Source organism: Lonchura striata, chromosome 9, assembly GCF_046129695.1.
Source record: "Lonchura striata isolate bLonStr1 chromosome 9, bLonStr1.mat, whole genome shotgun sequence".
NCBI lineage: Eukaryota > Metazoa > Chordata > Aves > Passeriformes > Estrildidae > Lonchura > Lonchura striata.
In genome coordinates this window covers 25113101-25139915 of record NC_134611.1, presented here as the reverse complement: position 1 = coordinate 25139915, position 26815 = coordinate 25113101, and the positions used below count along the sequence as shown (strand labels likewise).

The window sequence follows — 26815 nt, the reverse complement described above, 5'->3', positions numbered from 1 at the left end:
GTTAATTCTAAGTCATTATTTTGTTTATGAAAACCTGAATCAATACACAGGTTTTAGTAAATTAGATGCAAATCTTCCCATTTTAATAAGAAGTGCCAGTACCAGACACAGGTTTTGTGAGGAGCACTTTCTGTTGTGCTACTGAAGGCAGAATATTAGATAGGATAGACACTTAAGTGTGAGAATTAATAGAGCATTTTTGACATGATCTGCAGTGTTCAAAGAACAACTGAAGTCTGGTTAGGCTATAAAAGTAGAGCCTGTACATGTTTTTTCCTTAAGTGTTTTGGGGTTGGTTTGGTTTTGAGTTTTGAGGGGTTTTTTAGGGTTTTGTTTGGGTTTTTGTTCGTTTTAGTTTGGGGGCTTTGTTTGGGTTTTTTTTGTTTGTTTCCTTGTTTTGGAATGAGGAATCTCTTTTAAGTCAGAACAGCTGTTGAAGCAGTGAATAATGGTGTATTTTTTAGCATCTAGAGGCAGGAGGGTAAGATCTGTTTATTCATGATATTTCTGTGATGCTAATCTCAAGAATCTCATCTCAGCAAGGTGGACAAAGCTAAGAATGGTTATACTGAGGCTGAGTGTGCTATGAATTGAGTGTTGGCCTTTCAGATTCTAGACAGAAGTACACCTACAGCCTGCTAGCCAAGAACAATGGAAATGGCAGACTGAGACTGATTCAACAAACAAAAAAAATAAAAATTATTTTCTAATCTTTACTCTCTTATTTTGTTTTCTACTTCCTGATTAAAACACCATTCTTGATGGTGTCTCCAAAATAAAAGTGAAATGTCTTCCTCTTCTATTGAGTCCACTATTAAAAAATTCACCATAAGTTAAATAATGTAATTCTGTCTTCTCTGACCTGTTTTCCAATTCTTGGACTCTTGACTTCTGTGCAAGCTCTGCTGCCTTGTGCCCAGATTGTAAATATAGCACCAGAATCCTTGTTGGCAAGTGGGAATCTGAATGAGGTAACTTGACGTGGTCACTTCCTGGCAAAAGCATACCTTTGCTGACCTGCAGAAAACCATCCAGTCCATTAAGATCTGGCATACGTTCGTCTAGTGGTTTGCACTAGGAGGTGGTTAAAGGTATTAGAATTTTCATTAAATAATTCTGTATTATATCTCAGTCTTCTACAAATAATTTTTTCTTCTTAATGTCTGTATGCATTGACGTCAGTAACCTGTAGAGAGGAAGTTTTCTAGGTTGAGGCCTAATGTGGACTTGTGGCTCCCAAAAGTGATGGCATAATTTAATTAGAAAGCCCATGGCAAAATAGTTTAACTTGTTTTATTGTCCTCATGAATTAAAAAACCAAAACAAACAAACAACATGGCAACTTTGTTGACAAAGTCTTATAAGCTTTTGGACATTATTAAGGCAAGCATTTGTAAATCTGAAATTGCTCACTGATATTAACTTGAAAACCTTAATAGTTGTGTAAAGGATTGTATTCATCTCTGTGGAAGTATAGAAACTTTACAAAAAAGGCAATTTGTTTTTAAAGAAAATGTAGACTTTTCACATTAATGCAAGCAGTTTTTTCCAAAGAAGGAATTTGTACTGTCTTCCAAGGAGTAATTCATACCTATCTGAGCAGAGGTTTTTTTATAAGGCATCTTTTAAAGGTAAATTCAGTAGTGTTATGCATGAATTAATTTTAGACCTTTCCTTTAAAATTATCTGTTTAAATGGAAAATTAAGTTGCATTTCTGTCTCACAGTGGGGTGGTTTTATCTGGAATAGAGTGAATTTTCTTCCTGGGAGCTGGTGCAGTGCTTTGCATTCAGTGTCAGTGCACTGTTGATAACACGCTGGTGTTTCAGTGGTTGCTCACTGGTGCTTTCTCCAAGTCAAGGACTTCTGGGTGCCTCGTGCCAGCGAGGAGGTGCAGGAGGGGCTGTGAGGGAGCGTGGCCAGGAGAGCTGAGCTGAGCTGGCCACAGGGACACTGCAAACCACGGCTGCTGTGCTCAGCATGAGCTGGGGAGTTGGCTGGGAGGGGCTGATCGCTGCTGGAGGACGGGCTGTCTCTCTTTTTCCCCTTCATTGTTATTATTGTTACAATATTTTACTTTATTTCAGTTTTTAAACTGTTTTTATCTCAGCCTGCAGGATCTACCTTTTTCCAACTCTCCTCCCTATCCCCCCATCCCAGCAGGGAGAGTGGGGTAAAGAGCAAGCAGCTGGGACACTTAGCTGGGGCATTAAACCACAACAGGGAGCAACAATTATCCTGTGTTTGCTTTAAAGCTTTGAATAAGCTCTTAAATTTTTTAAATTTGTCTTTCTTTTCTAGAAAGATCATCTGCAGGACTTTTTATTCCTTGATCATTTATGAAAAATTATCTGAAAATATGTTGATTACTTTTTTGAAGTTAGCCTGATGGTTAAATTTGAGTTACAGTTTTGGGCGCATGTGGTATTATTTCTTTTTTGTTCTTTTCTCTGTGTCTTGAACTTGCCCATTAGCTTCATTTATTCTCTTCATATATTTACAAATTTCAAAATGTCAAAATTATTTCCAGAGCTGTGGTCCTACTCATAATTCTAGGAAAAAAATAGGGTGGTCGTCTAGTTCAGCTTCCTTCTCCAGGAAGGGCCAGCCTCAGAGTTAGAAGAGGTTTCTCAGTGCCTTGTTTTGAAGGTCCCTGTGGATGGCAGTTTCACAGCTGGGTCCCCGGGCAACCTGCAGCTATGCCCTGATGGTCTCTCTTGGAAAACCTTTCCCTTGCACCAGCCCGTGAGCAGTGCTTTTACCAGGCCCGTGTTTGCAAGGCCTGTTGGGGCTGGCACCGCAGGCGGGTCCCGCACGCGGTGTCCTGCTCCCGCCTGCCGTGCGCGTGTTCAGCTCGCTGCCCTCTGTGTCCCCAGTACACCCCAGTGACACAAATACCTGGGATTGCAAGGTCAGGTGGTACTTCCTGGCAATATGTGCAACAAGGTGTTTCTTTTAAAATGGGTCATTTGCCTCAGAGGTTAATCTCTGATGATTCCTCTTTGTCAGCTGAGCAAAGGAAGGACTGGTAAAATGCGCACAATGAAGATTAATATTAAGATTGTTCTCTGCCTAGCAGAGCCTGTTTAACAATCTCTAGTCCTGACAGACTAGACCCTAGTCAGCTTTTGACCCTGCTGATTGTTCTGGTAATCTGCTGAGAACTGGATGGAGCCTTGAAATTCCCTGCACAGGAGTCCAGAGGCAGCACATGCCAATTCTGGAAGGATTTCTACTCTGAGATAGTTTTCTCTGTCTGTTACCTATCTGCTGTGGGGGTTTTTGTTTTCTTTTTAACTCAGAGAACACAGCTTGAATCTTCTATCAGAGCTATTCTGATATCAAAAAGTTTAATGTATGTTATGAGGTGGGGGAAAGTGCTATGTCTCTGTGTGTGCAGAGGGAAGTCTGACAGGAATTTTTGTAAAGAATTCTGATCTTGTTGCACTAGAGATTTCTTGTTTGTATGCTTTCACATTTTTTATACATTCAGAATATGCCTGTAGTCACAGCTTCTCTTCCTAGCCCTTTGTTTCCTTATTCTATTTTTCTAATAAATTTATTTTTCTGGTTTTATTTTTATGAAGGCCAATAAGATTTTTTTTCCGGATTTATTTTTGTGTACACCAGTGTAGTAAAAGAAATGGCATACATATGATTTTGTATTTTTCTATATTTTCAGAAGCAGAGCTTTATAAATAATTCTATGTCTTTACTAGTCATCATGTTGATTTTTTTTTTTAACTGTATTGAGTTTTTAATTACTAAGTCCCAGCAGTGGATGTCATTCTTTCATGATAAATGTATTTATTGCATCTTGTCACTTTAGGATGTGCTTCAGTGATACAGAAGATGAGAATTAACAAGCATTTGGTTTGTTATTAACTGTCTTGAGATTTCTCTTTTGGCTCAAATTTTCAGGCTTGAAATTGGTCTTCCTCTTCAGTAAATGTGAACCACAGAGTGCGTGACTTCTGCTTGAGTATAGCTAAGTATTCCTGCCTCAAGAGGGTTTTTTTTTCCCATATAGGAATGAGGCTTTTTTCTAAGAAATTACAAATTACTTTATCTGTTCCTCCCTGCTTTCCCCCATCCCCATTGAAATTCTCACGTACTTCAAAACAGGGGTGTGTGGATGTGGATGTGGGTTTTTATTTGGTTGGTTGGTTTGGTTTTTTGTTGTGTTTTTTTTTTTTTTTTTTTTTGTTTTGTTTTTTTTCAGAATAAAATCTGCTGCTTGTGCATTGTGAGATATTTACAAAAAGTTTTCTACTCCTCTTTAGTTTGAAGAAATAGCATAAAGATGCCTAAAGTGTTGGCATTTGGAATTGTAGAAAATAAAGTCCTGATGAGAATTAAGCTCCTGATACTGGAGATGGATCATTAGGGACTTCAGAAATAACAAGCTTAATATTTAAATAGACAGTGTGTGGACAAACAGGGAAAAGAAAGAAGGTCAGGTAGAATTAAGATAGATGAAAACAATACCAGGTATCTAGCAGCTCTGAGGTCCTCAATTATGTTGGACTGGATGACTCTGGATCCTGTAGTCAGTAGGTGAAGTTGGGAAGTGGAAGAGAAGTTGGAAATGTCTCCTGACACTGGTTGATATTTTTGGTAGCTATTTCATTATCATCTTGTAAAAAAGTAGGGCTGTTGGGCCTTTTTGTGTTTGTGCTGTTGGCCTGATTTGTGTTTTAAAGGGCAGAGTAGTTGTGCTGATGGTATATTTGTATTCTAAAGCAGAGCTGTCAGTTTTCTTGCCAAATTTAGACTCATGATTTAAGCAAATGACAAACTATATCTCTTTCCCTTGATACTCTGAATTGGCAAAAGAAGTAGCAATATCTTACCCTTTCCTACCATCCTAGCATTTAAAGCATGTGTTAATATTTCTTTCACTTTTTGCACTCTACAAAACATATCTTCCCTTACAACTAGAAGGCAGCTGGCACCTTCCAAGGCCCATAATGGAAGTACATGAACTGCAATAGAATATGTATGAGGAAGAAGATAATCTGTCATTATCTTGTGATGGCATGTTCTGTTTTTTCTCTCTTCTCCCACTCCACCCTTACTGGGCTGTTTACTCCAGACTGATTCAAACCTTGTCTGTTTAGCCATTTATCCAGCTGAAGGCAAAGGGAATAGCAACTTAGAATTGCATCAATGCTTTCCTACACACTTATTTTTTCTACTAGCAATTAAATAGGATTTTTGCATTTGGACTCAGGAAAAGAATCACATGCTCTTTATCCCATAAATGTTGTTGGCTTAACTAATTTTACAATGATAGAGAATGAAATTCTTCCAGGAGGAAAATGAAGCATCCTGCAGTGTGTATGCCTGAAAATCTGAAAGTTATTTTCTATTTGACTCGTGATTTAATTTAATTTGATCTAATACCATATTTAATTAATGTATAGTTGTTTCATTTGTGGTAAACAATTATAGTCTGTCTGTTTTGTGTTATGTACAGTATTTGAAAAAATTGTTGGATTGTCTTGGAATGCTAGTTTCGGAGTTAAAATCTCAGCATAGATTTGACAAAATCTTGCATAGCTTTCTGTGGGTGCTAAGGCAGCTCACTGAAAAAGGAGGAAATTTTAAACCACAATTTTAAGGGAAGTCAGTAATAGAACAAGGCCAATAAGAACTTAGTATTTTGTCAGAAAGAAAGTGATAATAGTTTTTATTCTTTCTCCATTCTTCTAATTTCAATCAAAAACCCATATATTTATGCTTAACTGCTGGATTATGACCTTTGAAATAAACAGTATAGTAATCAAAATTCTTCTGCATATATGGAAACTAGAAGGCTGTTTTTTGTCTTGACTTTCTCTGTGCTGAAACATGTTTCAGTTCCATTTTGTTATTGTAATAGAGTCCAGGGTTTGTGTTGAAATGGGTGTTGTTCTGCCTTTGTATGTTTGACCTATATAATATTATGCCAAAGGAAATGAGAATGTTTGGACATGTATTTGGAGAAGCCAAGAAATTTTAATGTAATGATGATGTAAACCACAGGTTGGTCTTCTGTTGTGGCCTTTGCAGTGTGAGACACTCTGAATTTTTCTCAAGTTTCTATTTATAGTTCAAACATTACCTTTGTATGAATTTTTTCCTAGTATTTTATAATACAATTGCTGGTACAGACTTTGGCCTCCCCTTGGTTAAGCTTCCTTTAATATAATTTTGAGTTCACATATAGTTTTTAAAAATCCCCTAATACTCTAACTGTCCTTTCTGATACTGACCTGTGCTCTTTTTGTGTTTTGTAGAAAATGTTCCAGAAGAACTCCGAGAACCATTTTACACAGACCAGTATGACCAGGAGCACATTAAACCACCTGTTGTTAACCTGCTGCTGTCTGCTGAGCTCTACTGTCGTGCTGGGAGCCTTATTCTCAAGAGTGATGCTGCAAAACCACTTCTAGGTCATGATGCTGTTATACAAGCCCTGGCACAAAAAGGCCTTTATGTCACTGACCAAGAAAAGTTGGTGACTGAACGAGATCTTCACAAAAAACCAATTCAGATGGTGAGTGCTCAAAGGTTGTGTGTTACGTCTCTTCTCTCTGTCTCTGTACTCTCAATACCTACAGATCTGTCTTTTAAAATGCATCATTATGTTGCAAGTATTTTTCTCTGGAGTTCAATGGGATTCATTACTGGGAAGTTTATAATTGTTTTGGTTTAGGTTTTTTTTTTTTCATGTCATCAGCTGTCAGTGTAGGTGTATTTCTTCTGTATTAATGCTGGAATACACCTATCTTCCTACTTAGTTAAAATGTTACATTTTTAAGTATAGCAGTGACAATATGATCACTTTGATTTCAGTTTTACAGCGCTGACTGTAAGTGAATATTTCTGTGTTGGAAAAGTTTGGAAACATTATTCTTAGGCAGAAATCTGGTTAAAAACTTGAAAAAAAGTTTTAATGGCAGGCAATTCAGCCTAATTACATTGAATAGTCACCTGTTGCACATTAAGTCAATGTAAAACACACAACAAAATATATGTCTTTGCTTTATATAACTGCTAATTAAAACATTAGTTCCAGTGATGAATGATTCTATTAGTAAGCTACTAAGTTATGGGTTTTCTGCTTTGTTTGGAGTCAAGTTATAAAAAATTACCTGTTAAAAGGATGTCTACATATGTTTGTTTAGCAAATGACAGTATGATAGAATAAGATGCTAATTTCACTTAATTTAAAGTGAAATATTTTAAATGTTCACCTTTTTATATTTGTATTTAATATACAGACTAAATTAAGTACACAAAGTATTTGTGGTCAGTGATCTGTAGCTGCCTCTAGAATGAAGGTGTGTGGAAATGAATATAGCTATGGTGATCTTAGAGGTGTTTTCCAATCTAAATAATTCTATTTCTAAGTGATGCAAAATTTGCAGAATAATTGCAATACTTGTGGGTGGTTAGGAGTGTTCCTAATGTTCACAGAAGTCAAACCATTTAAGAAACAAACTTTCTGACTATTTATGTTTTTGCAGACCTTTATTCTGTTCTTGGTTCTGAAGGAAAATAAGGTTAATGACTTGCATTTATGAGCCTCTGGTTACACCATTTGATTATTTTAATTTGATCCCTGTCTAGAGTGGTTGTAAGAGTCATGTTTTCCCAGAGTTCTTAGTTTAAAAAAATGATGTCACTATTACCTAGCTTGGTTTGCTGATGTTTGATTTAGTAATTCATATTGCTAAAAATGCATTTCAGTAGTCATTTTTTATTTCCCCCATGCTCATAGGGCTGTTTGTGTGTTTTCCCAGTGTTGTTTAGGTGTAGTCAGAAGGAAGTTACTGACACATGAACATCCTAAGAGTTGATGTCCCCAGGTTTCTGCTGTGCCCAGGGCACTGGTGCCCACTCCAGTACCAGTACCAGATGGGTGCACTGTTGCTGCTGTCAGTTCACAGGCAGCTGGGCTGTGACAAGGACAGGGAACACAACTGGCTTGGGCAGGAACACAGCCTTGTGCAAAACAACTGCTACCAAATAAATGACTGTGAAGCTGTAGTATCCATGCTAACATCCCAAGCCTAGGAGTTTTACTTTGTCAAACCATGCTCTTGTTCCTATGCAAGCTCCTAGGAGCAGTATTGTATTTGAATTGGAAAGCCTCAACCCTTTTCCTTATTATACTATTAGTAAAGTTGGCAGAGAACTTCAAATCTGGCTGTTGCAGTATTGACAGTCTTTTCCCTTGATGCCTTCCAATACCCTTTCCTATTATTCCATATGTCAGTTTCTACAAGTCTTACAAATTTAAATGTATATCCTGTTTTAGAGCATGGAATAGATTTTCTTTTTCAGTTATGTAGAACAGAAAGTTTTTTCATTTGTAATTAACACATATGTTCCTCTGGTACACCAGATTGTGTTAAACCCATGTAAAATGTAATTTTGAGTAATTTAATAGAACATAGTATGGCTGTCATTCCCTTTGCTAACCGGTCTTCTCCAAGAATAGGGGGAAGATGTTGGTGTTTGTTAGTGAATATTTCTTGTTACCTTCTGAGATGTACTATACTTTCTCTAGCTGAAAAGAGGCAAGTTATAATATAAAATTGAACTATGGAAAGAGATTTGAGTATATTTTAATTTTACACGTGTATTATAATGTGGGTAGCTGTGGCCAACAGACTTGGAATTCCTTGGGCTGGATGTTTGCACAGTGACGTCTGTGGGGATTAATTGTTGACTTAGTTCACATGTGACTATTTAACGAAGCAGGCATTTTGGTCTTCTCTCTCTTAGGTGGAACTTTTCTTGGAAGCACTTTACATATTTAAGTCTGAAAAGTCTAGCAAATGGATGTGCTGCTTTGGGAGGGGTCAGGATAGATGGCACTTGGCTTGGCAGTCACAACTGACTTGGCAGCATTAGTATGTCATTGAGAGGCTGCAAACACTGTGTTTGTGTATTTCTCTGTGTATGTACATACATAGGTCTATGCATGTATACAAATCAGTTCACCCTGGTGGAATGGCGTAGGAAAGATATACTCATGAAATTAACCCATGGCAGCAAAGACTTCTGTTAAAGCCTCCCCTGTGTAATCAGATTCATTCTTTCACTCTTTCTCATGTTTAGCTTGTACACATCTCCTGTTTCATTTCTGGTGAAATGGGTTATTCAGTGGTATCTCAATTTCTGTTCTCCATGTATTGCAAGATATTAAAACTTAATTCTATGGTTATTTTTGTTAACTCTGTGTTTGATAGGATCATCTTGTTTTTCATTTTGATAGGGGAGCAAAAGAACCAAATAGCATGTTATTTCTCTTCTGGTTGAAATGTATATGGTCTTGCTCTGCTCTGCTAGACTTCAAATAATGCAGAAATAGTCTAGAGCTTGGAATTGAAAGTGTTGAACTAAGAACCAGAGTATTTTTCTCCTGGAAATTATACTTCTGTATGAAAGGAATTATCTGATGTTTCTAAAGTTTATGGAAGCTAACTTGTAAAAAAATTTGCAGTGATATTTATGTCAGGTGGGAAGTTCCAGTAGCATAAAAAACTGTCTTCAGCGAGCACCCCCATATGGAAATGTAAGATTTTGACCTGCTATAGAAATCAGAAATAGCATGAGATTTCAGCATGACTCTGATAATGATGCAATAGTTTTATAATGCTTTCAGCTATAATATGTGTAGATCACTGTTCAAGTCAAGCTTAGCTTTGTTTTTCTTTGCTGATGTATTTTTTAAAATTTTGTATTTAATTCATAACTCAAACTGACTTAAACCTTCAAATGTCAGATACACCAGAGGAAGGCAATTTGGATTTTTTCATATTTTTTCTCATATAAGCATTGGATCTCTTTGTTTTAAAAACATATATATATGTCCTTATATAGAATATAGGTCAGAGGAGACTTACGCAGATATTTCCATTATAACAAGAATTTTATATTAACTAAATAAGTTATTTTCCATGTCAATTAATTTTACAAGAATTCTGATATTTAATCAGGCTGGTCACTTGGTATTCATATGGTCTCTTTCAATTTGCTTCAAGTGCAGGGAAGAATAAACAGATTCAGAGAGGAATTAAGGAATGCTTTCCTTCCCTCAAGTCCCTGCAATGCACTTCTGCCATGTGGGGAAAGGAATAAAAAAATCAGTGTCTCAGTTCACTTTGCAGTGAAACTGAAGTTGCATAACTGCCCCAGCAGTGGACTTCTGTCTCTAATGTGACAGGGCCAAAACAATCTGAATTTCTAGCTTGAGGAGTAGTAGTAGCAGTAATCTTGAATACTTGTTTAAAACCAGTGTTGTTAGGGGGTAATACAGTAATATTACAGACTTTTACCAAATTTGCACCAGAAAAATCTATTTGCCTAAGTTTATTATTGTATCTTGATAAAACATTCTCAGCTGACTACAAAAATTAGTTATTAACTTGCAAGGCAGTTGAAGATACTTATTTCTTACATAAAATTTAGTGATTAGGAAAAGGTTAGTGAATATCCTGTGTATAAATATCCAAGAAAATATGCCATACAAATATTTTTTATATTTTCAGTGTGGGGAAGTATAAAAGCCATGCTAAGCCTAATATAATCGAAAAGCATAACTTTTATCAAGAGTTGAATTCTCAATTCAGAAAAATAGTGTTGCAAGACAGTCAACCAGCTGAGCTGGTTTAACTTTAAACTTACACCCATGTATAATTACTATCATTAATCAGGTAACACCTAAATCCTTCATAAAATTCTACAATTTTCAGCCAAGATGGAAGGGGAATGAGAGGCTTCTGCAAAACCCCAGCAGTAAGTCCATAATAGCTGGTAGGAATAAAACTTGCTACTTTCTTAATTCTGAGCTGTTATTTGTGTGTATGGGGTTTAAATATAAGAAGTAGCATGCTGTCATGCAAGTTGTATATCCATTTAGCTGCAAATTGCCTTCTTCCTTGAAGTTGTCTTGTGAGGAAGTCTGGCAGTAGTTTCTCTGTAGCAGTTTGTCAATCTGGACTATAACTCAGGTATAATTAGATGTGCCTGTATTAGCTAGTTAGTAGTCATCAGGAGTGCATGTTTGAGGCAAACACCTGTACTTCTTCCAGTTACTGCTCTCGTGGTTTGCAGTGTGGGGGCGTCTCAGGGAGCACAAATGCAGTTTTTTTGAGCATGTAACCTGGAAGCTGGGCTCAAGGATCACACCTGAGGTAGCCCACTTGCCAAGGGGTACTCATTACTGGAGCACAGCTGACTGAAGTGAATCCCCTGGGGAGAGAGCAGAGACAAGTCCAGAGACCTTTACACCAGTTTGGCTTTTCTGCTGTGCAAGACTGATTGTAGAGTTAATCCAAGCCAGCGAAACTCCTGTGGAAGGCAGGAGGACTGGGGGATTGATAGTGCTAGGTGTGTAGGTACCCACAGCCAGAACCTGGCTCTCTTTCTGGATGAGATAACAGACAGTAAGTGGTTAACTCATCCTGCAATCCAGACTTTTCGTCTCCCTGGCAGACTGCATTCATTGGAAATGACAGTGCCTTTCATCAGTGGTGTGTTTCTCTTTCAGGAAGGGCTGCAGCAGCTCACCCGGTTACTTGCAGCTACATGCTGCAGTCTCTGCACTTCCAGGCTGTAGAGCTCCACTGACTCTGGTCTGGAAAGCAGCACAATGTGTACTAAGCACTTCACACAACAAAGAAGTAAGATGTGGTTTCTGCCCTGAAGAATTTTTTTTTCTAGTTTTAGGCATGATGCAACAAGTTTCCATTCCATACTATTGTAAATTAGTTATTAGATGAAGACATATAAAAAGAATTTGCAGTTATTTGACTTGAGCCTATAGATACCATAATTTGTTAGTTAAAGCACCAGATTCTAAGTACCTTGTGATATATCTTTGATAGTAGTATGTTTCATAGAAGATTAAAATAATAAGCAAATATAGTGGTGAAATAGAACCTGAGTTCAGTGAGTCTGATGCATTGTGTAGAACCAGTCTGCTGAGGATTTGGGCTGGGAAAATGTAATCTTTAGAGGTTCCATATTTTTTGTGCCATTTCTCATCTCTTCACATGCATTCTTCATAAAGTTCTCATTTGCTTGAAAATAGGGATCCATTATTTTTGCTGGATTTACTGTGTCAAATGCACCATCCCACTTCAGTCAACACTGCACTAAGACCAGTTTGCCACAGTAATGTTGTACCAGGCTCCCTCACACACAGGGTGCCAGTTCATGCTTGGGCCACAGGAACTGCTACAGCTCTCCACAGAGTTCATTCTGCACTTACCATTTTAATTTAGAACTTAATGTCCTAGTAGCTGTTTTCCAAGCAATATTTGTTGACTCATAGCCTGGGTATTTTGTTTTGCTTGCTGCTTGCATTTAATTATGTTCTTGTATGTAGAAAACACTTTTTTTTGTGTCTTGGGATGTTTTCTCCATTACATTTGTCAAAAATTTAGTAGTGCAAAACATGCATGTTATCAGTGTGAGTTATAGTATGGTTTGTTGTACTTCTGTATATCAATATCAGAAATTTGTGGAAGACTTAGATAACCACAAAGGCCTCTGCAACATTCTTTGGGTTTTCATGGAATGCTGTCTGCTCAACTTGTACACCAAGTGTGGCAACTAACGTGGAAGGTAGCAAAGCTACTGACATCAAAGTTGTGTCTATAAAAGAATACAAAGGAGGGATGCTTTCCTGGTTGTTTCCAGCAACTCTAATGCTAAAAACTCTAAGGCTTTCTATGATTTCTCTAGCTTTAATTTTAGTTGTTGTTGTGTGTGTGTTTTAGTTTTGTTTGTTTTTTTTTTTTAATCCGGCATCCTTAATTTCAGTACAAAAATCGATGTAGTGTTTTGGTCTTAGGGTTCCAGCACTATAGCTGGCATTTCTAACTTGTATTATTAAGAATTCTTGCCTAGAAGGTAACTAAATCTGATTGTTCTTTTTAACAATTCTTGTAGAGTTGGTTTCAGTTGTGCAGAGCTATTGAATAAACGATGCTGCCTGTATTGCCTTGAAAGTGCCTTCTTAGAACCACCATAAAATCCATGATGAATACAGATGTTTACAGAGCTGCCCTTACACTGGCCTTTGCCAGTTGAACATAGTAGGAAATATTTAGAAATTGCAGCACATCATGCTTAGTCTAATGTAAAATTGTCACAACTACATTTAATCTTTTACTAAAATGAGGAGAGAATATGACAATATGTTTTCCATACAAGATACATGATCTACTAAACCACACTGGTCCTTTTGGAATAATGACAGGAAATTAAATGAACCTCAAGAGAAGGTAGTATCTCCCAAAGTCAATTCTCATGCTTCTCATGAGAAAATAATGCAATGCATTATTACTGTCTGTTGTCTATCTTGTTCACTTCCTTGCAAAATAGTTTTTGTTCTGCCTTGAACAAACTCAAGTTTTGAATCAAAGAACTTCTGATTGTGTTCTTGGTTATTATTCTGTCTTGTGACGCTTTTAACCTGTGGGGAAGAGGTGGAGAAGAAGGGGGTGATAATGGTGATTTAATTTAAAAAATCCAAAACAACCAGCTGAGAGCAGACCAAAATCCACTCCTGAAGCACAAAAAGAAAACCAGTTAAAAGGAGGAGTAAATTATGAAAGAAGTATGTAATGAATTAAGCCCAAAAAGAATGCCAGGTACAATGTAAAAATGCTTTCTAAAAAGGTCAGGAAGTATTTTCATTAACCTTGAAAGAAGGACTGTTTTGTTAAACACAGTTTAAGAACATTTTCTTCCTGTTTCAATAACACTGTTATGTAGTGTGGTTTGGCTTTTGGCTGTTGATTTGCTGTTGTGAATTTTCTTTGTTTCTTTAAATATGTGAAAATGCTTATTTAAATAAATGCTTAGGAATGATCTTACTTCTACTGGGTTAAGTATATTTTGGAGCATGCTAACTGAGCTATTAGGAAAAGATGTAGCTATGAATTGTTTTACAGACTACCTAGGAGGAATTTCTTGATCAGTTTGTTCGAATCATGGTAAGGAAGAGAAATCCCTTGTACTGGCTAGCACAAAGCTAAAAATCTTACATGGTTGTAGCAGGCAGTTGAAGAGCACTGCTTTCTTCCTATTATGGAAAATAGTGAGCAGCTTTTAGCAGGAGGTGTGGGTCAGTCATGTAAACATAAGGAGAGCTTCACTACCAGCTCTGTGTAGTACATACACACAGCAACAAGGGGACAAAACCACAATGACTGTTGAAGGAACACAGTTTGTACTCCCCAAAATGCAGCAGCTGCTCTAGTCTAGTACAAAAGAACATTTTGAGTCTGCATTTGTTAATCTGCACACATAATCCTGGCAATCTGCCCGCCTTTATCAGCAGAGAACACACTCTGTCATCACAGTAGATGTATCATAACAAAATCTTTGTTCTTACAAACTCTATGGAATTTAACATCATGAAATTTTCTTTTCCTGAGGTTGAATGAAAAAAATATCTTAAGGTCTCCATACTGTATCTATTCTTCTTGTGTGACAGTTGGAGAAATGCTGTAAATAGCCGTGTATGTCCATTGTTTATAGGAACTGGTAGGTTTATATGAACAAGTGAAAAATTGTCTTTCCTTGCAGACATGTATCACCAAAGCAAAATCCAGTAGAATGTGTCCTATGTAAATATAACAAGATTTACATTAAAAGATTATCTGATAACTTGGTGAATAGTTTAAGTTTTAAATTGACTATAATAGTCCTTTGTAGGAAACTGATTATCTAGTATAAATGGAGATGATGTTCCGTTTTCCCCCATGTATCAGAAGGTCATGAGGAGGGGTGTCTCCCAGTATATTTCTTTGCTTTCTCAAACCATGAATCTAAGACCAGTGGAAAAATTAGTAAAGTATATGTTAGAGAGAAATTCTGCAGCTTTATTATTTTAGAATAATGGAAAATGTTATGTTTAGTACAATTTATATAATCATCTAGCAGTAGCCAGAGATCCAAATCAGTCTGTTGTCAAGACTTGTGACATCCCTCTAAAGCTGAAACGGCAAGAGGTTTTATAAGATCGAAGTTGAGTGTTTGGAATACAATTTAGAAGACATAGCAATCAATATTTATGATATAAGTATATACTATATGAAGTGTGTATTGAAATTCTTTTAACTGTTTGGTTTCATAAAGTGGCAGGTTAAAAATATTATGGCCTTTAAAAGAAGAAAAATACAAGAAAAGCAGAGAGAATATGTAGATACTGGGTAAGCTTGTAGTGGGCCATCAGATTCATTTTACATGATGCAATTATTAAATATATATAGTATGTAATATGAAATCTCATTATATAGGAACATGCTTCTTAAATAAGTAACTAATGTGTCTGTTACATTATTAAAGGATACTCATATATTGAAGTAAAGTGCAGTAAGTGGTATTTAGGCAACAAACCACTGCAGTAGGTGCCAATTAAGTGCTGTTGAAAGATAGATGGCATTTTCTCCCTGTTTGTCAACAGCATTTATTCAAAGGTGTAGTTACAGAAGTTGTACCACCTCACCCTCTTTTTACTGATGCTGACCTGCAAATTATAAATTAATTCCTGGGATTCTGGGGCAAGGGGGGCTTTATTTTTCCATATCAGCTGTCAGAAGAACCCTACCATCAGAAAGAAGTTTGAGGAAAAGGAGACTTTCTAAAACCTATTATGTTGCATCAACTCCTTAATTTCTACTGTGCCTGTGTGAACACAAGCAGTTTATTCCCTTCCTTTCTGTAGCAGCTCTTTTACATGTGGGCAGGTAATGTCTCTCAGGCCCTTTGTTCCCCAAACCTTTTCTTCATTCCAAACACCCTCCATTTCTTGGCTTTCTTGACAGGTTGTGCTGGAAACTGGACCCAGGATTCCAAGTGACCTTGTCAAGGCTTGTAGGGCACATGGCTTGCGGGGTGTTTTTGTGAGCAAGAGCCTGCAGGTGACCCATGTGTGTGTCAGCTGCCTGTCCTGCAGTGACATTGCCTGTTCAGGTGGTGACAATCTCTAACCTCAGCTCGTGCCTGCTGACCAGCGATTTACTTACGTGCTGTCTCCTCCAGTGCAAAAGTTTAATAGAGACTTTATTCTGGCTCTCTTCTCCATCATAGGAAGATTAATTTGGAACTGATTATACCATATGTTGCTGAAACAGGCTTTGGTGGAAAATACCATGCACTTGATTTCCCTTCTTAAGGGCACTCTGTGAGGTAATAAACATTTGCAAAAGTTTCCTGGTCTATTACACAGAATTGTGTAAATTGTAAATCCCACTGGTATGTTTCTGGGGCATTGTTTTGCCAAGACAGGCAATTCACTTTGAAGCATGGACTGAAAAAAAAGCTTAAAGTGAATTACAGGACGATGTAACATAAGAGAAGCAATGAAATGGACAGAAGGTTGATGGAAAGAAAATTAACTTCACGATTATAAATGTTTTAATTTTTTGTTTGTTTCTTTTCCTTACCCCTGTTCTTAACTTCCCTGCTCCTAAAAGCAAAACCAAACCATCTAATGGTACTTAGAATTCACTGTAAAGACAGCTGTGTGTATGTGAGATTAAAAATAATGTTGTGACTGCCTATAGAAAAATTGTAAATTAATGTAGTTCAATATATAATTTTGTCAGGGAAGTCTCATAACTTCTGTGTTGATAAATTCTTTATGGTAAGATGTATCTTATAAGGTAGATAATTGCAAAGGATGAACTTATTCCAACTCCTGCTTTTAGCTTTTCTTTAGCAACAGGAAGAAATACAAAGAGCACTTATCTTATGCAGTTGGGAAGAAAATAGCATGGTAATACTGAAGTTGATAAATAAATATGTATACATGCTACCAAAGAACTGCTGGAGAGAAGCAAATCCTGATTCTCAAAGTATGATGCATCAATGTATGAAAATTTCAGGTCAAAGCTTTGGGGGAGAATGCCCCAATCTTCCTAAAGTACTATATATTTTCAACAACCAAAAATACTCATATGCCTCTAAGCACTGAGGGATAAGTTAACTGGTTTTCCCAGAGCATTGGGAACTGAGAACTTACGTAAAAGGCTACATGTACCTCAGTATTATTGGCTTGTACTGCTTGTGGGAGAAGAATAAGGGATAATACATCCTTGCTTGTTCTAACAAGATCTAATGACATTTATGTTCTTATCATATCTATGGCTGTAGTGTCAATTAATTTAAATTGCATTCCTCAAACAACTTTAAACTTTCCTGTATTTCCTATTAGAGAAGGCAGTACCTTTCTTATTATTGTAGCTTGCCTTTTTTCAGCTAAGGTAGGACCCTCTATTTCTGTGGGACTTATTTTTCTTCTTACCCTACCAAATTTAGAGGGGGAACTGATTGCTCCTGTCATTAATCATTTTCCCACAAATTTTGCCTTCTCTTTAACCCTGATCAGTGAGGAGTTTTCCTTCCAGGCCACTGGTAAAAATAGTAAGAGATGGTGAGCTGATAACTCATTCATGTGGTGTTTCTTGAAAAATTCACCAATTAATTGTTGATTCTATGCTCAGGGCTGCACTATAAATCAGTTTAATATATCCAGCATTAAGAAGTCTCTTTAATCAGAATGTATTAGTGTCAAGTTATATGCCTTACACTCATAATAAGTCTTACACTTTTCACTTATATTCACGTGAATTTAGAGAGTGGCTTATATTCTGTTAGTTCATGTTTAAATTGGCATGTGCTCATTTTGTGTAAATCAAACTGCTTGTTGACTCTGAAATTATTTTACATGAGATCAGAAGGAGGATTTGGGGCTTTAAAATTATTTGTACTGTCTGTTGACTCTCAAAAAAAAAAAATCCATTGTTTTGTGTCTTCTAATCTTTTGCAATGTTCCTGGTGTTCTTAGACTTATTGGAAGAATAGCTCAATGTGTACACACTACTCCTCTTTAATCCTTTTGTAGTGTTAAAAATATGGCATTTTTTCCCCTGTTTGCTCCAGACTGAGATGAAGATTTAGGTTAAGCATGAAATTGGCAGACTTGCAGATAATCCAAAGACTATCTAGAAGGCTGAATTAGAACTCTCTTTTAAAAAAGGGAAATACATGACTAGTGTCAGCTTGCAGGTCAGTATGTTAACTCTTAACAAAATTGAGATATTTCTCTATAGGCCAGTATTTCCCACCCTGTCCTCAGTCATCAAAGAAGGGAGCTACAAGCTGGCTTTTTAAGGCTGAAACCTTGCATGGCAGCACAAAAGCCTGCCAGCACTTAAGTGGTTTAAAAAGGTGCTGTGTTTAGTGATATAACTGCATGTCTCTCCTGCCACTTACATCACTTTTTCCCTGTATGGAGTAGGTCTTGGTTCATATTCACTTGTAACTAATGTAAGCTGCCATCTTGATGACTAAAATAAGGATAAATCATGCAAGACTGCTTTCATATTATTCTAAAATATATTCTATTTTGACCATATTGTCACTTTTGTTGTCTTGTCCAAATCATAGTCTTCTAAATGGTGGGTTGTGTTTTTTTCCTGGCAGTTATTTTATCTGGAAAAATACCTACCATTTCTCCAGTACAGCCACTGACTAATTTTTCATTTTAGTTTTCCTGATGGCGTATACTGCTGATTTTTCATTCTTTGTGTTGCTTCTGTACCTTTCCCAAAACTTCTTTGAAAAGAATTTAAAATATGATCTGAATTTTCATATTTAATCCTAGTTCAATGTCGTTTTGATTTTGTCTTTTGTTCTGCTTAGGGATGGCCTGTATCTCTCTTCTACTGGTTATTTATTTTACAAATTCTTTCTTGTACAAGTTCTTACAAGCATATTGGAGATAGCTGTTGGACTAGAGGAGAGTGAGCCAAATTCACTCCTTTGCCAAAGGGAAGGCTGAAGTGTCAACCAAATAGCTGTGGACTCTGATGAGTTTCCTTCCTGAGCCAGCACATACTGAGAATAGTTCAAGGAGGCCTTCAGGATGTAGGTCTGAGGAAAAAAAAATATGAGAGATAAGAGGGTTTAGGAGGGGAGCTAGATCTTCAAGGGGGCTTAGTGTGATGGCTGGGTGAGAGAGGAAGTTTCTCCAGAGACTGGAGCTTACAGTTCATCAATTCTCGAAGCATTGCTGATACAGAGTAACTTCAACTTTTTCACACTCTTCACCTTGTTACTAAAAGATAATCACAGCCAAGTGCTTGAAGGTGTTTCCCCAAAGCTCTTCTGTTATTCTGTCAAAAGGACATCATCAATCTGTGACAATCCCAATAAAGAAGAGAATTCCAGATCTGTGTGTAGGCATGATGTGATACAGCCTTATTGCTGGGAATATCTTCTTCCAGAATAGGGATAATTTTTTTTTCTCCTGTTGTGTAACTCCCACCACTCCTCCTCTGCTTTTTGCAACAGCATTAGAATACATGGTGCTTTACAGATTAAAATAATACACTGTTAGTTTGTTGGCAACTAGATATGCCATTATCTCCTACTTTTGTCATAATTTCTGGGAGCAAAATAATGGATTGATATTGGAGCAGGAAAATCCTGAAGAAAAGTATGGGAATAATAATTTAACTTTTATTTGAACTTTTTATATTATTTACCTTCTGTACTTGCTGCTGTGAAAAAGCATGTTACAGTAGGCTTATATTTACAGAAACTGGTTTTGCACTCTTTTACATATTTCAGATGCCTTTTTAGAGGATGCAATTAATTGCATTTGCATAAGGAGTTTGAACATATATAAGTATATTGAAAGATGAATGAGGGTTTGAAGTGAAATTGGAAAGCTTGGTGGGTCACTTGTATTCTCCTGTCATGAATGTCAGAATGTAATACATAGTGCTTAAGGTACGGCTGCTTACTATTTCAGTGAAATGTTTATTAAATTAATCAAATGTAGGATGAAATGTGGAGGCTGAGTGAGAAGACTCGGGTCTATATATGTATGTGTTAATTATTTACTTGTGTGAAAGAATTGTTTGTCTTTATCTCACCAAGCAGCATGTTTTATCATAAGTATATAGCATTATATTTGCAAATATAAATGCATTCAGTACTAGACAGTACATTGTTTATCAGTAATTAGAAGATAATTTAACTTTTTTCTACCAGTGTCTTGTTGACACACCAGGATGTAACAGTGACTTTTAATGTTGGATCAGGGCAACAGAGGAATGAAAAGGTCATAATATATATACATAAAATATAAAGAGCTGAACAGGACTTATTAAACAAATGGCTGGTGTTTGTAATGGTTGGTTTTTCTATACAACTGATCTGTTTAAAAAATAAATTTTTAATATCAATATTAGTATCTATAAAAGTGGAATTGAGGATATTATTTATATATTTAACTGTGCATGAAAAAAGGTTTAAAAAAAATTACTGGCAGTGCCAAATACTGGAAAGCTAGGAAAAGCCAAAGTGGCATCTTCATTTGCAATCTTGGAACTATGGCAAAAGCATGATGTTAGCCTCTAAATGTGGCAACCTGTCCTGTTCATATCTCAAAGGGATAATGCTATTTGAATGACTGATCCATTCTCATTAAGGCCTGTTGCAAACATCATTTGCTGTGGGTATTCAAAGCTACTCTGACATGTCATTCCTATAGACATACTGGTGTGTAAATGTGTATATGTAAACAAACGTGAGAGTTACTGAGCCAGATCTACAAGAAGGGAAATAGGACACTTTAGAATGCAGAGTTCAGATGAAGACACCGCATTCAAAATAATTTTTATAGTCATTGATAAAGCATGCATTGCCAAAAGAATCTTTAGTTTATGTAAAGAAAATCCCAGTATAGTCAGTTAGGGATTAATTCAAAAGTCATTGCAAAGGTCATGTTAATCAATGATAGAAGTATTTTAAAGAGCACCCAAGTAAAAGGTTTGAAGAATCACCATTACCATGCCTTTTCTTTATTTTGCAGCATTTCATCGTTGTAGCTTTCAGGTAGGTCAGTGTGGCTCTGGGCATGGGGGTCTGAGCCCTGTCTTGCCAGGGCTCCCTGCTGGGGCCTGTCTGGGCTGCGCTGCCCGAGGGATGGAGCTGGCAGCGCCTCTGCTGTTGGGTGGCTGCTCATCCCTGCATGGCACAGGGCAGTTGCAGGCTGTAATGAAACAAAAGGAGTGAGGGATGTTCATGTTCCTCTTGTCTATAGTAGCTGCTCTGGTTAATCCTCTCTGTGCTTCTTCTTTGGTCATGCAAAACTGATTTTGTTTTGTCTTTTTTTTTTTTTTTTTTTTTTCTGGTATGGGCAACTTGTATTAAACATTTACTTGGATTTGATAGTGCCTTTTGAACTATCCAAATGATGTAGCAAGTGTTACACCATACACTCTTTGATGGCTAGTATTTGTTTTGCATCCAAGTGCAAAGAGGATGAATGGGAAGACTTCCAGACACAACAGAAAGCATGGGTACTAATGTGAATATTCATAACAGTTTATCCTAATAGTTTTTGTATTTGTCCTTTTTCTTTACAGCACTGTGAACAATCTAAAATCTTTCTGAAGTGAAACTTTTTTATTTAGGTGAGGATTAAAGGTGCATGTGTGACTGTTCTCCATCAATAACTATAAGATTGTGAAGTAGTTCTTAATTAATGAGATACCCCAGGTCTAAACCCACACCTTTAGTCTCTCATGGGTAATAAAATAATGAATTAAATCAATGTATCTGCTGTAGCTGCATTATATACACAGAGTACACATTAAGTACTGGAAGCTAAAATGTCACAGAGCCGTCTGTTCAGGGAGAAACCATGTGTACATTCTTCTGTAGGCTTGGCATTCCTCTAGCCTGGGTTCATTCTTGGACCTTTATAGTACCTCTTCTCTTGCTTGATGTGTATCCATATGTATCCAACACAGAACTTGAAATAATCATAATTTGGAAGTAATACATCTGAAAATAGCAACTGTTCTGTGTTAAGTATGAATAATATTTCTAAGCAAACTCTTAATTATCTAAACTATGTTTTGAAGTGCATTTTAAAACATTGACAAATTTTCATGTTTAAGATAAAGTTCTGCACCTGTAATGTGTACTGTAAGAATTTTTGTTGGCAGAATTACTTACTGATTTGGGCTTGTCATATGTCTGGATGATCAGACTGAAATATATCCTGCCTGTTAGCTGTGACCAATAATATATGTCCTGTGATATTTCTTCTTCAGTGAAAACTGCATGCTAGCTTTTCTAGTAGTGCCCATTCCATCTTGTTCTTTTTCAAATACTACAGATTGACTTGCCTATGCAGACAGCCAGCTTTTTATGTTTGATAAATTTTTCCTTTTGGTGTTTTAGGTAACATAAGTTACAGATACTGCCTGCAATTCTGAAATAACACACTTGAAACCAGTGATTTAAAATTGATTGCTGAAATGTCCCATAATGTGTCTCACATGTAGTTCAGCCAAGTTTCTCAGTAATCGCCCTTTCCCATTTACGGATTATGGGATTTCAGAGTTTGGATGCTTAAAAAGAAAGAACAGATGTCAGGCAATTTCTAATTTTAATGAGAAAGAGGTTTGGAAAAAACCCAAACAAACCACAGACATGAAACACAGAGCAAAATAAGGCATTTAGAAATTAAGAAAAAAATGAGAAGCAACAATTTCTACTTTTCTTTGCTTTACTCACTCCAATCAAAAACCCATGAATTGAGTCCTTGCAGCAGTTCCTCTCCAGGGATTTTGGCCTGGTTTGATGTCATTCCTCAGTGCTTATACCAGTTTCTTTTCCACCTCATCAAAAAAAACCCTGTCTAGTTTCCTCCAAATGTTCAATAGCCAAACTGCCCAGCAGAGATTTTCGTTCTTTGGTTTTACACTTTTAGCTGGTGAAACAATGCTGAGAATCAATGGAACTGCCTGAACCTTGCTCGGGGCCTGCACTGATCCTTGCGTGGCACTTTGGGTACTATTCATGTTTACTGCTTGTGGTCTCTGAATCCATTGTTTAAGGACAACTAAAAAATACTTCCCAGCTCCTTCCCTCCATTCATCTTCCCTCTTCTTTCCATTAACAAGGTGAGTTTAATGTATGGGGCTCACTGCTTTTGCCAGAAGAAAGATTTCATCTTGAGAAGGGCTTGTGTGGTTTCTGGACAGCATGCATTGACACATCTTATGCCTGTAGCATAAGATGTTGATATTTATTGGTATTCTTGTAAACAAAGAAAATACTTAGAATTTAGTTATTGCCATCTTAAGTAATGATTTGGGAAATAAAAGGATAGGAGTTAGCAATTTCTGCCTTGTGATTTTCTCTTCAGAGGGTTTCTCTGTTTTGTTTCATTTATCACCATGCTCTTTTACTCAGCATGCCTTTGTTGGGGAGAGCAGGGGGAGGGATATTTTCCCTAAGAAAATGGTTGTTTACTACAGTGTGACTAGGTTACTGCTCCAGCCAACTTCACTGTAAGAGCTAGTAATTATGCAACATGTCCTGGAATAATAACATTATAAACCAAAAATGCATGAGGAATGAGAACAAGATTGTGTGGTTTATTGTTTTAATCTTTAAAAAGACTTACGAACTGGCAGTTATTTCATTACCAAAGAGAGGTGGAGGAAGGAGACTTTCCAATTCATTTCCATGCCCTGAAACATGCTGGTTCACAAACAGATACTTGTGAAGCATGAGAATAGGCACTATTTTACCTTGCTTGCCAGTTAACTAAGAAGTAGCCTCTAGTTCACAGTGGTCTCCTGTTCTATCTTAGTCCTTTGGATAAAGCATTTTAATATTTTCTCTGCATAGGCTGCAAGCTAATTTCCCATTTAATTTTTCAAAAGAAAGTTTTCTTTAAGAAATTGTACCTCATGAAGATGGCATCATATCAATAACCACTTTTCATGCCTTTACCAAAGTAACTTTCAAGAAAAGCTTTAGTTACTATGTCATCAACCTTTCCATTTTTGTGAAATGCTGATAGTCCACTGCTTTATTTAGTATCCTGCTTGAATTCCAGATTTTTTTTTAAGTAGAGTGAAAACTGGCAACTGTAGTCTTTCTTGTAGGTATCCTGTCCTCAGTACAAACCTTTCCTGGGGACCAATCTGCTCCTGTTGGTCTGCAGCAGTTCCTGATGCAGACAGAGCCTGGGTAGCCTGGGTATGACCCTGTGCTTAACAAAGCTTATGGTGATAGAGACTACTGCCAGATGTCCTGCAAAAATCTGCTGCAGTAGATGAAGTGGACATCCTCGTGTCCAAGTACTCTATTAAAAAGGATTATTGGTACAGCATGATCTCTATGAGGGCATGCAGATTGCTCTTTCTTAAGAATAAAGTGTATTCCTTAGTACAGTAGCTTTGAACGATGAGAAAACAGATCTTAAGTTTTCCAGTAAAGCAATTGTTTTATGCCTGTGTGTATATGTAAGAGTCTTTCTCTGAAGAACCTATACTCTACTTCAGAGGTTCAAGATCTGTGCAGAAGTTTGGTGTTTAATCCATATTAATCAAACAAGTGGAAACACTTTTGAATATGTCTATTGAAACAACCATGAAGTACCTTTCCTACTTCTGCTATATCTGTGTTTAGCAACCACTGTTGTGGCTGGCCTGTCCTAATCCTTTAAGAAGTAGATGAAAAAATGTTGGTCAGCTGTCTAATTTAGTAATGCTCTTAGTCAGCAGCTTGTCACTTGCAAGGTTTTACTACATTAACAGCCATAGAGAAACAGATTTCTTGCGATCAGTATAATTTTGTGTGTCTGTTTTAATTATTTAACACTACTGATAGAGTTCATTTAAAGTAGGAGACTAGGAAATTTCTTTTGACCTTGGCTGTTGTCTGGGTTAATTCCCCTCTCATGTCTTACTGTGCTGTGTTATGGTCTATAAATGTGGTATTCCTAAAAACCATTGAAGAAAAGGTCAAATAACTCCTATCCTTAATGTAATTGCCATTACAGTAATGAATGTAATGACCTCATTTTTTTTCCCTTGTATGGTTAATAAAGAAATAGCAAGGAAATTATCCGGTGCCTGTTCATATGCACATGCAGGAAGATTTCGTATTATGTTCTCATGTAAAAATTGAAACTAGTTTTCTTCTTTTTGAAGGTAGCATGTTGAAGTGAATATACATGTCTTGATTTCTTAAGCCAATATTTTGCTAGATTAACTAACAAAGATTCTCACGTTTAAAATATTTTTGTGAATCAGCAATTTAACAAAAAGCACAGAAGCTCTTCAGAGGTTCTTCAGCAGCACTTTTGTAAAAATATGGTGGTATTTGACATGTGACAGAATGAAGCTGTCCCTAGGTCTTTGATGCTTACATGTCAGAAGCCTTAGCTTCAATACCACCTTTTTTTTCTGTATCTAAGGTGCTGAATAATACACATTTCCTCCATACATTGTAAAAATGCAAATTTGAACCAAGAAGGATGGTAACTCTCAAAAACAAAGATGGCTTTTGCAACAAAACTCCCCAAATATCTTTTTTACAACTAAATTTGTTTATAAAATGCCTTCCTGGAGAATTTAAGTCTGTATTTCCAGTTTTATATTGTGACAAGTGTCTCACACAAGTACCAGCTGGGAGGCACATTTCCTGAGGAAACTGAGTAGAATGTTAAAAACATACCCTGGAAGGCCAGTCCCAGAACTGTGTGGGATTCAGTTGGAGATTTCCATTGATAATTTGGCCCTACTTTGATCCTCATTTAGTTGGAGAAATGAGGGAAAAAAACACATATAACTTCATCTCCTCTCTTGTAGAATAGCAGTCATTTTTGTTTACATTTTTTACAAACATTATGATATTGAGAGTTCAGTTTCTGAAACAGATTAATTGATCAAACCAGTATATTGTACTATTCATCATTGCAAATAAAGCATCATTAGTACTATATGCAGACAAGCTCATTATTGCAATTCAGTTCATCAGAAACCAAGGCTGTAGATTTGCTAAATGTTGAGAATTACGAGAAATATGCTCTGTATTACTTTAGGTGGTTTTTTAGTAAATTGCTATTATAATATCAAGTTGATTGCATGCCTTTTATCAAATGAGCATTTTACATTCATTCAAGTCCTTAAACCTTTTAAGGATTGTGAGATAAATGATGTAAGTAATTACCTAGTTTGATCTAAAAATAAAAGCAAAATTGAAATGCAAGTAAGTCAGAAAGTATGTGATACCAGTTACTTGGGCTAAAAAAACTGCTATTCAGACCTGGCTGTCAATATTTAACTGTCAAACAGATGAACTAGAAGTGTGTGCTGTAAAGTTTCAGAAGTAGTCTGCTCTGACCCCAGACTGAGCCATGGCTCAGGGAGGCTTTGTCAGTGGGGCTTGCAGGATGCTGTGGCTCAGTGCCAGGCTTCATGCACTAGAGAAGACATCCCAGTTTCCTTTTTGAGTCTCATCTCCATGGATTAATACCTCAGCCCTACACACACGTTTTATTTTGGGATCTCTGCCTCTTTTTCTCTTTGCCGAACATCCCCTCTTACCTACTTCTGTTGTATAGAAGCATGTAACCCAACTTCACCCCAAATTCTGCAGAAATCTGCCTTGTCTTGCCACTCTCCTGCTTGTCCATGAGAAAGTGGTAGTTCTCCAGCACTCCTAAGGCTGGGTTTCTTCAGCAGATGTTCTGAGGTGAATATGCTTTGATACTTCCTGGTGATAACTGCCTCTGCAGGTGTTAGCTGAGCTGCCAGAGAAGATAAACTGGTGGTTTTAATGTCATTCCTATGCAGGTATGAGTGAGTCAGGCAGAGGGAACTACCTTTTTTTGATATATGGATAAGACAAAGCCTTGTTTTTCTTTTTCCCACTCCTGTGTTCTTTAAAGAGTAGTGGAGCTTGCTGTGATAATAAG

At 36.8% G+C, this 26815-nt stretch overlaps 1 protein-coding gene across 4 annotated transcripts in view; it reads left to right on the top strand.

The window, feature by feature from the left end:
• The window catches only part of CAMSAP2 (calmodulin regulated spectrin associated protein family member 2), an 80481-nt gene that overhangs the window by 6548 nt on the left and 47118 nt on the right, over window positions 1-26815 (top strand). For all 4 annotated transcript variants that reach the window (XM_021547224.3, XM_021547206.3, XM_021547231.3 and 1 more), the window contains exon 2: window positions 6282-6541. In XM_021547224.3, the coding sequence (XP_021402899.1) occupies window positions 6282-6541 (260 nt within the window). The remainder of the gene's footprint in view (window positions 1-6281; window positions 6542-26815) is intronic.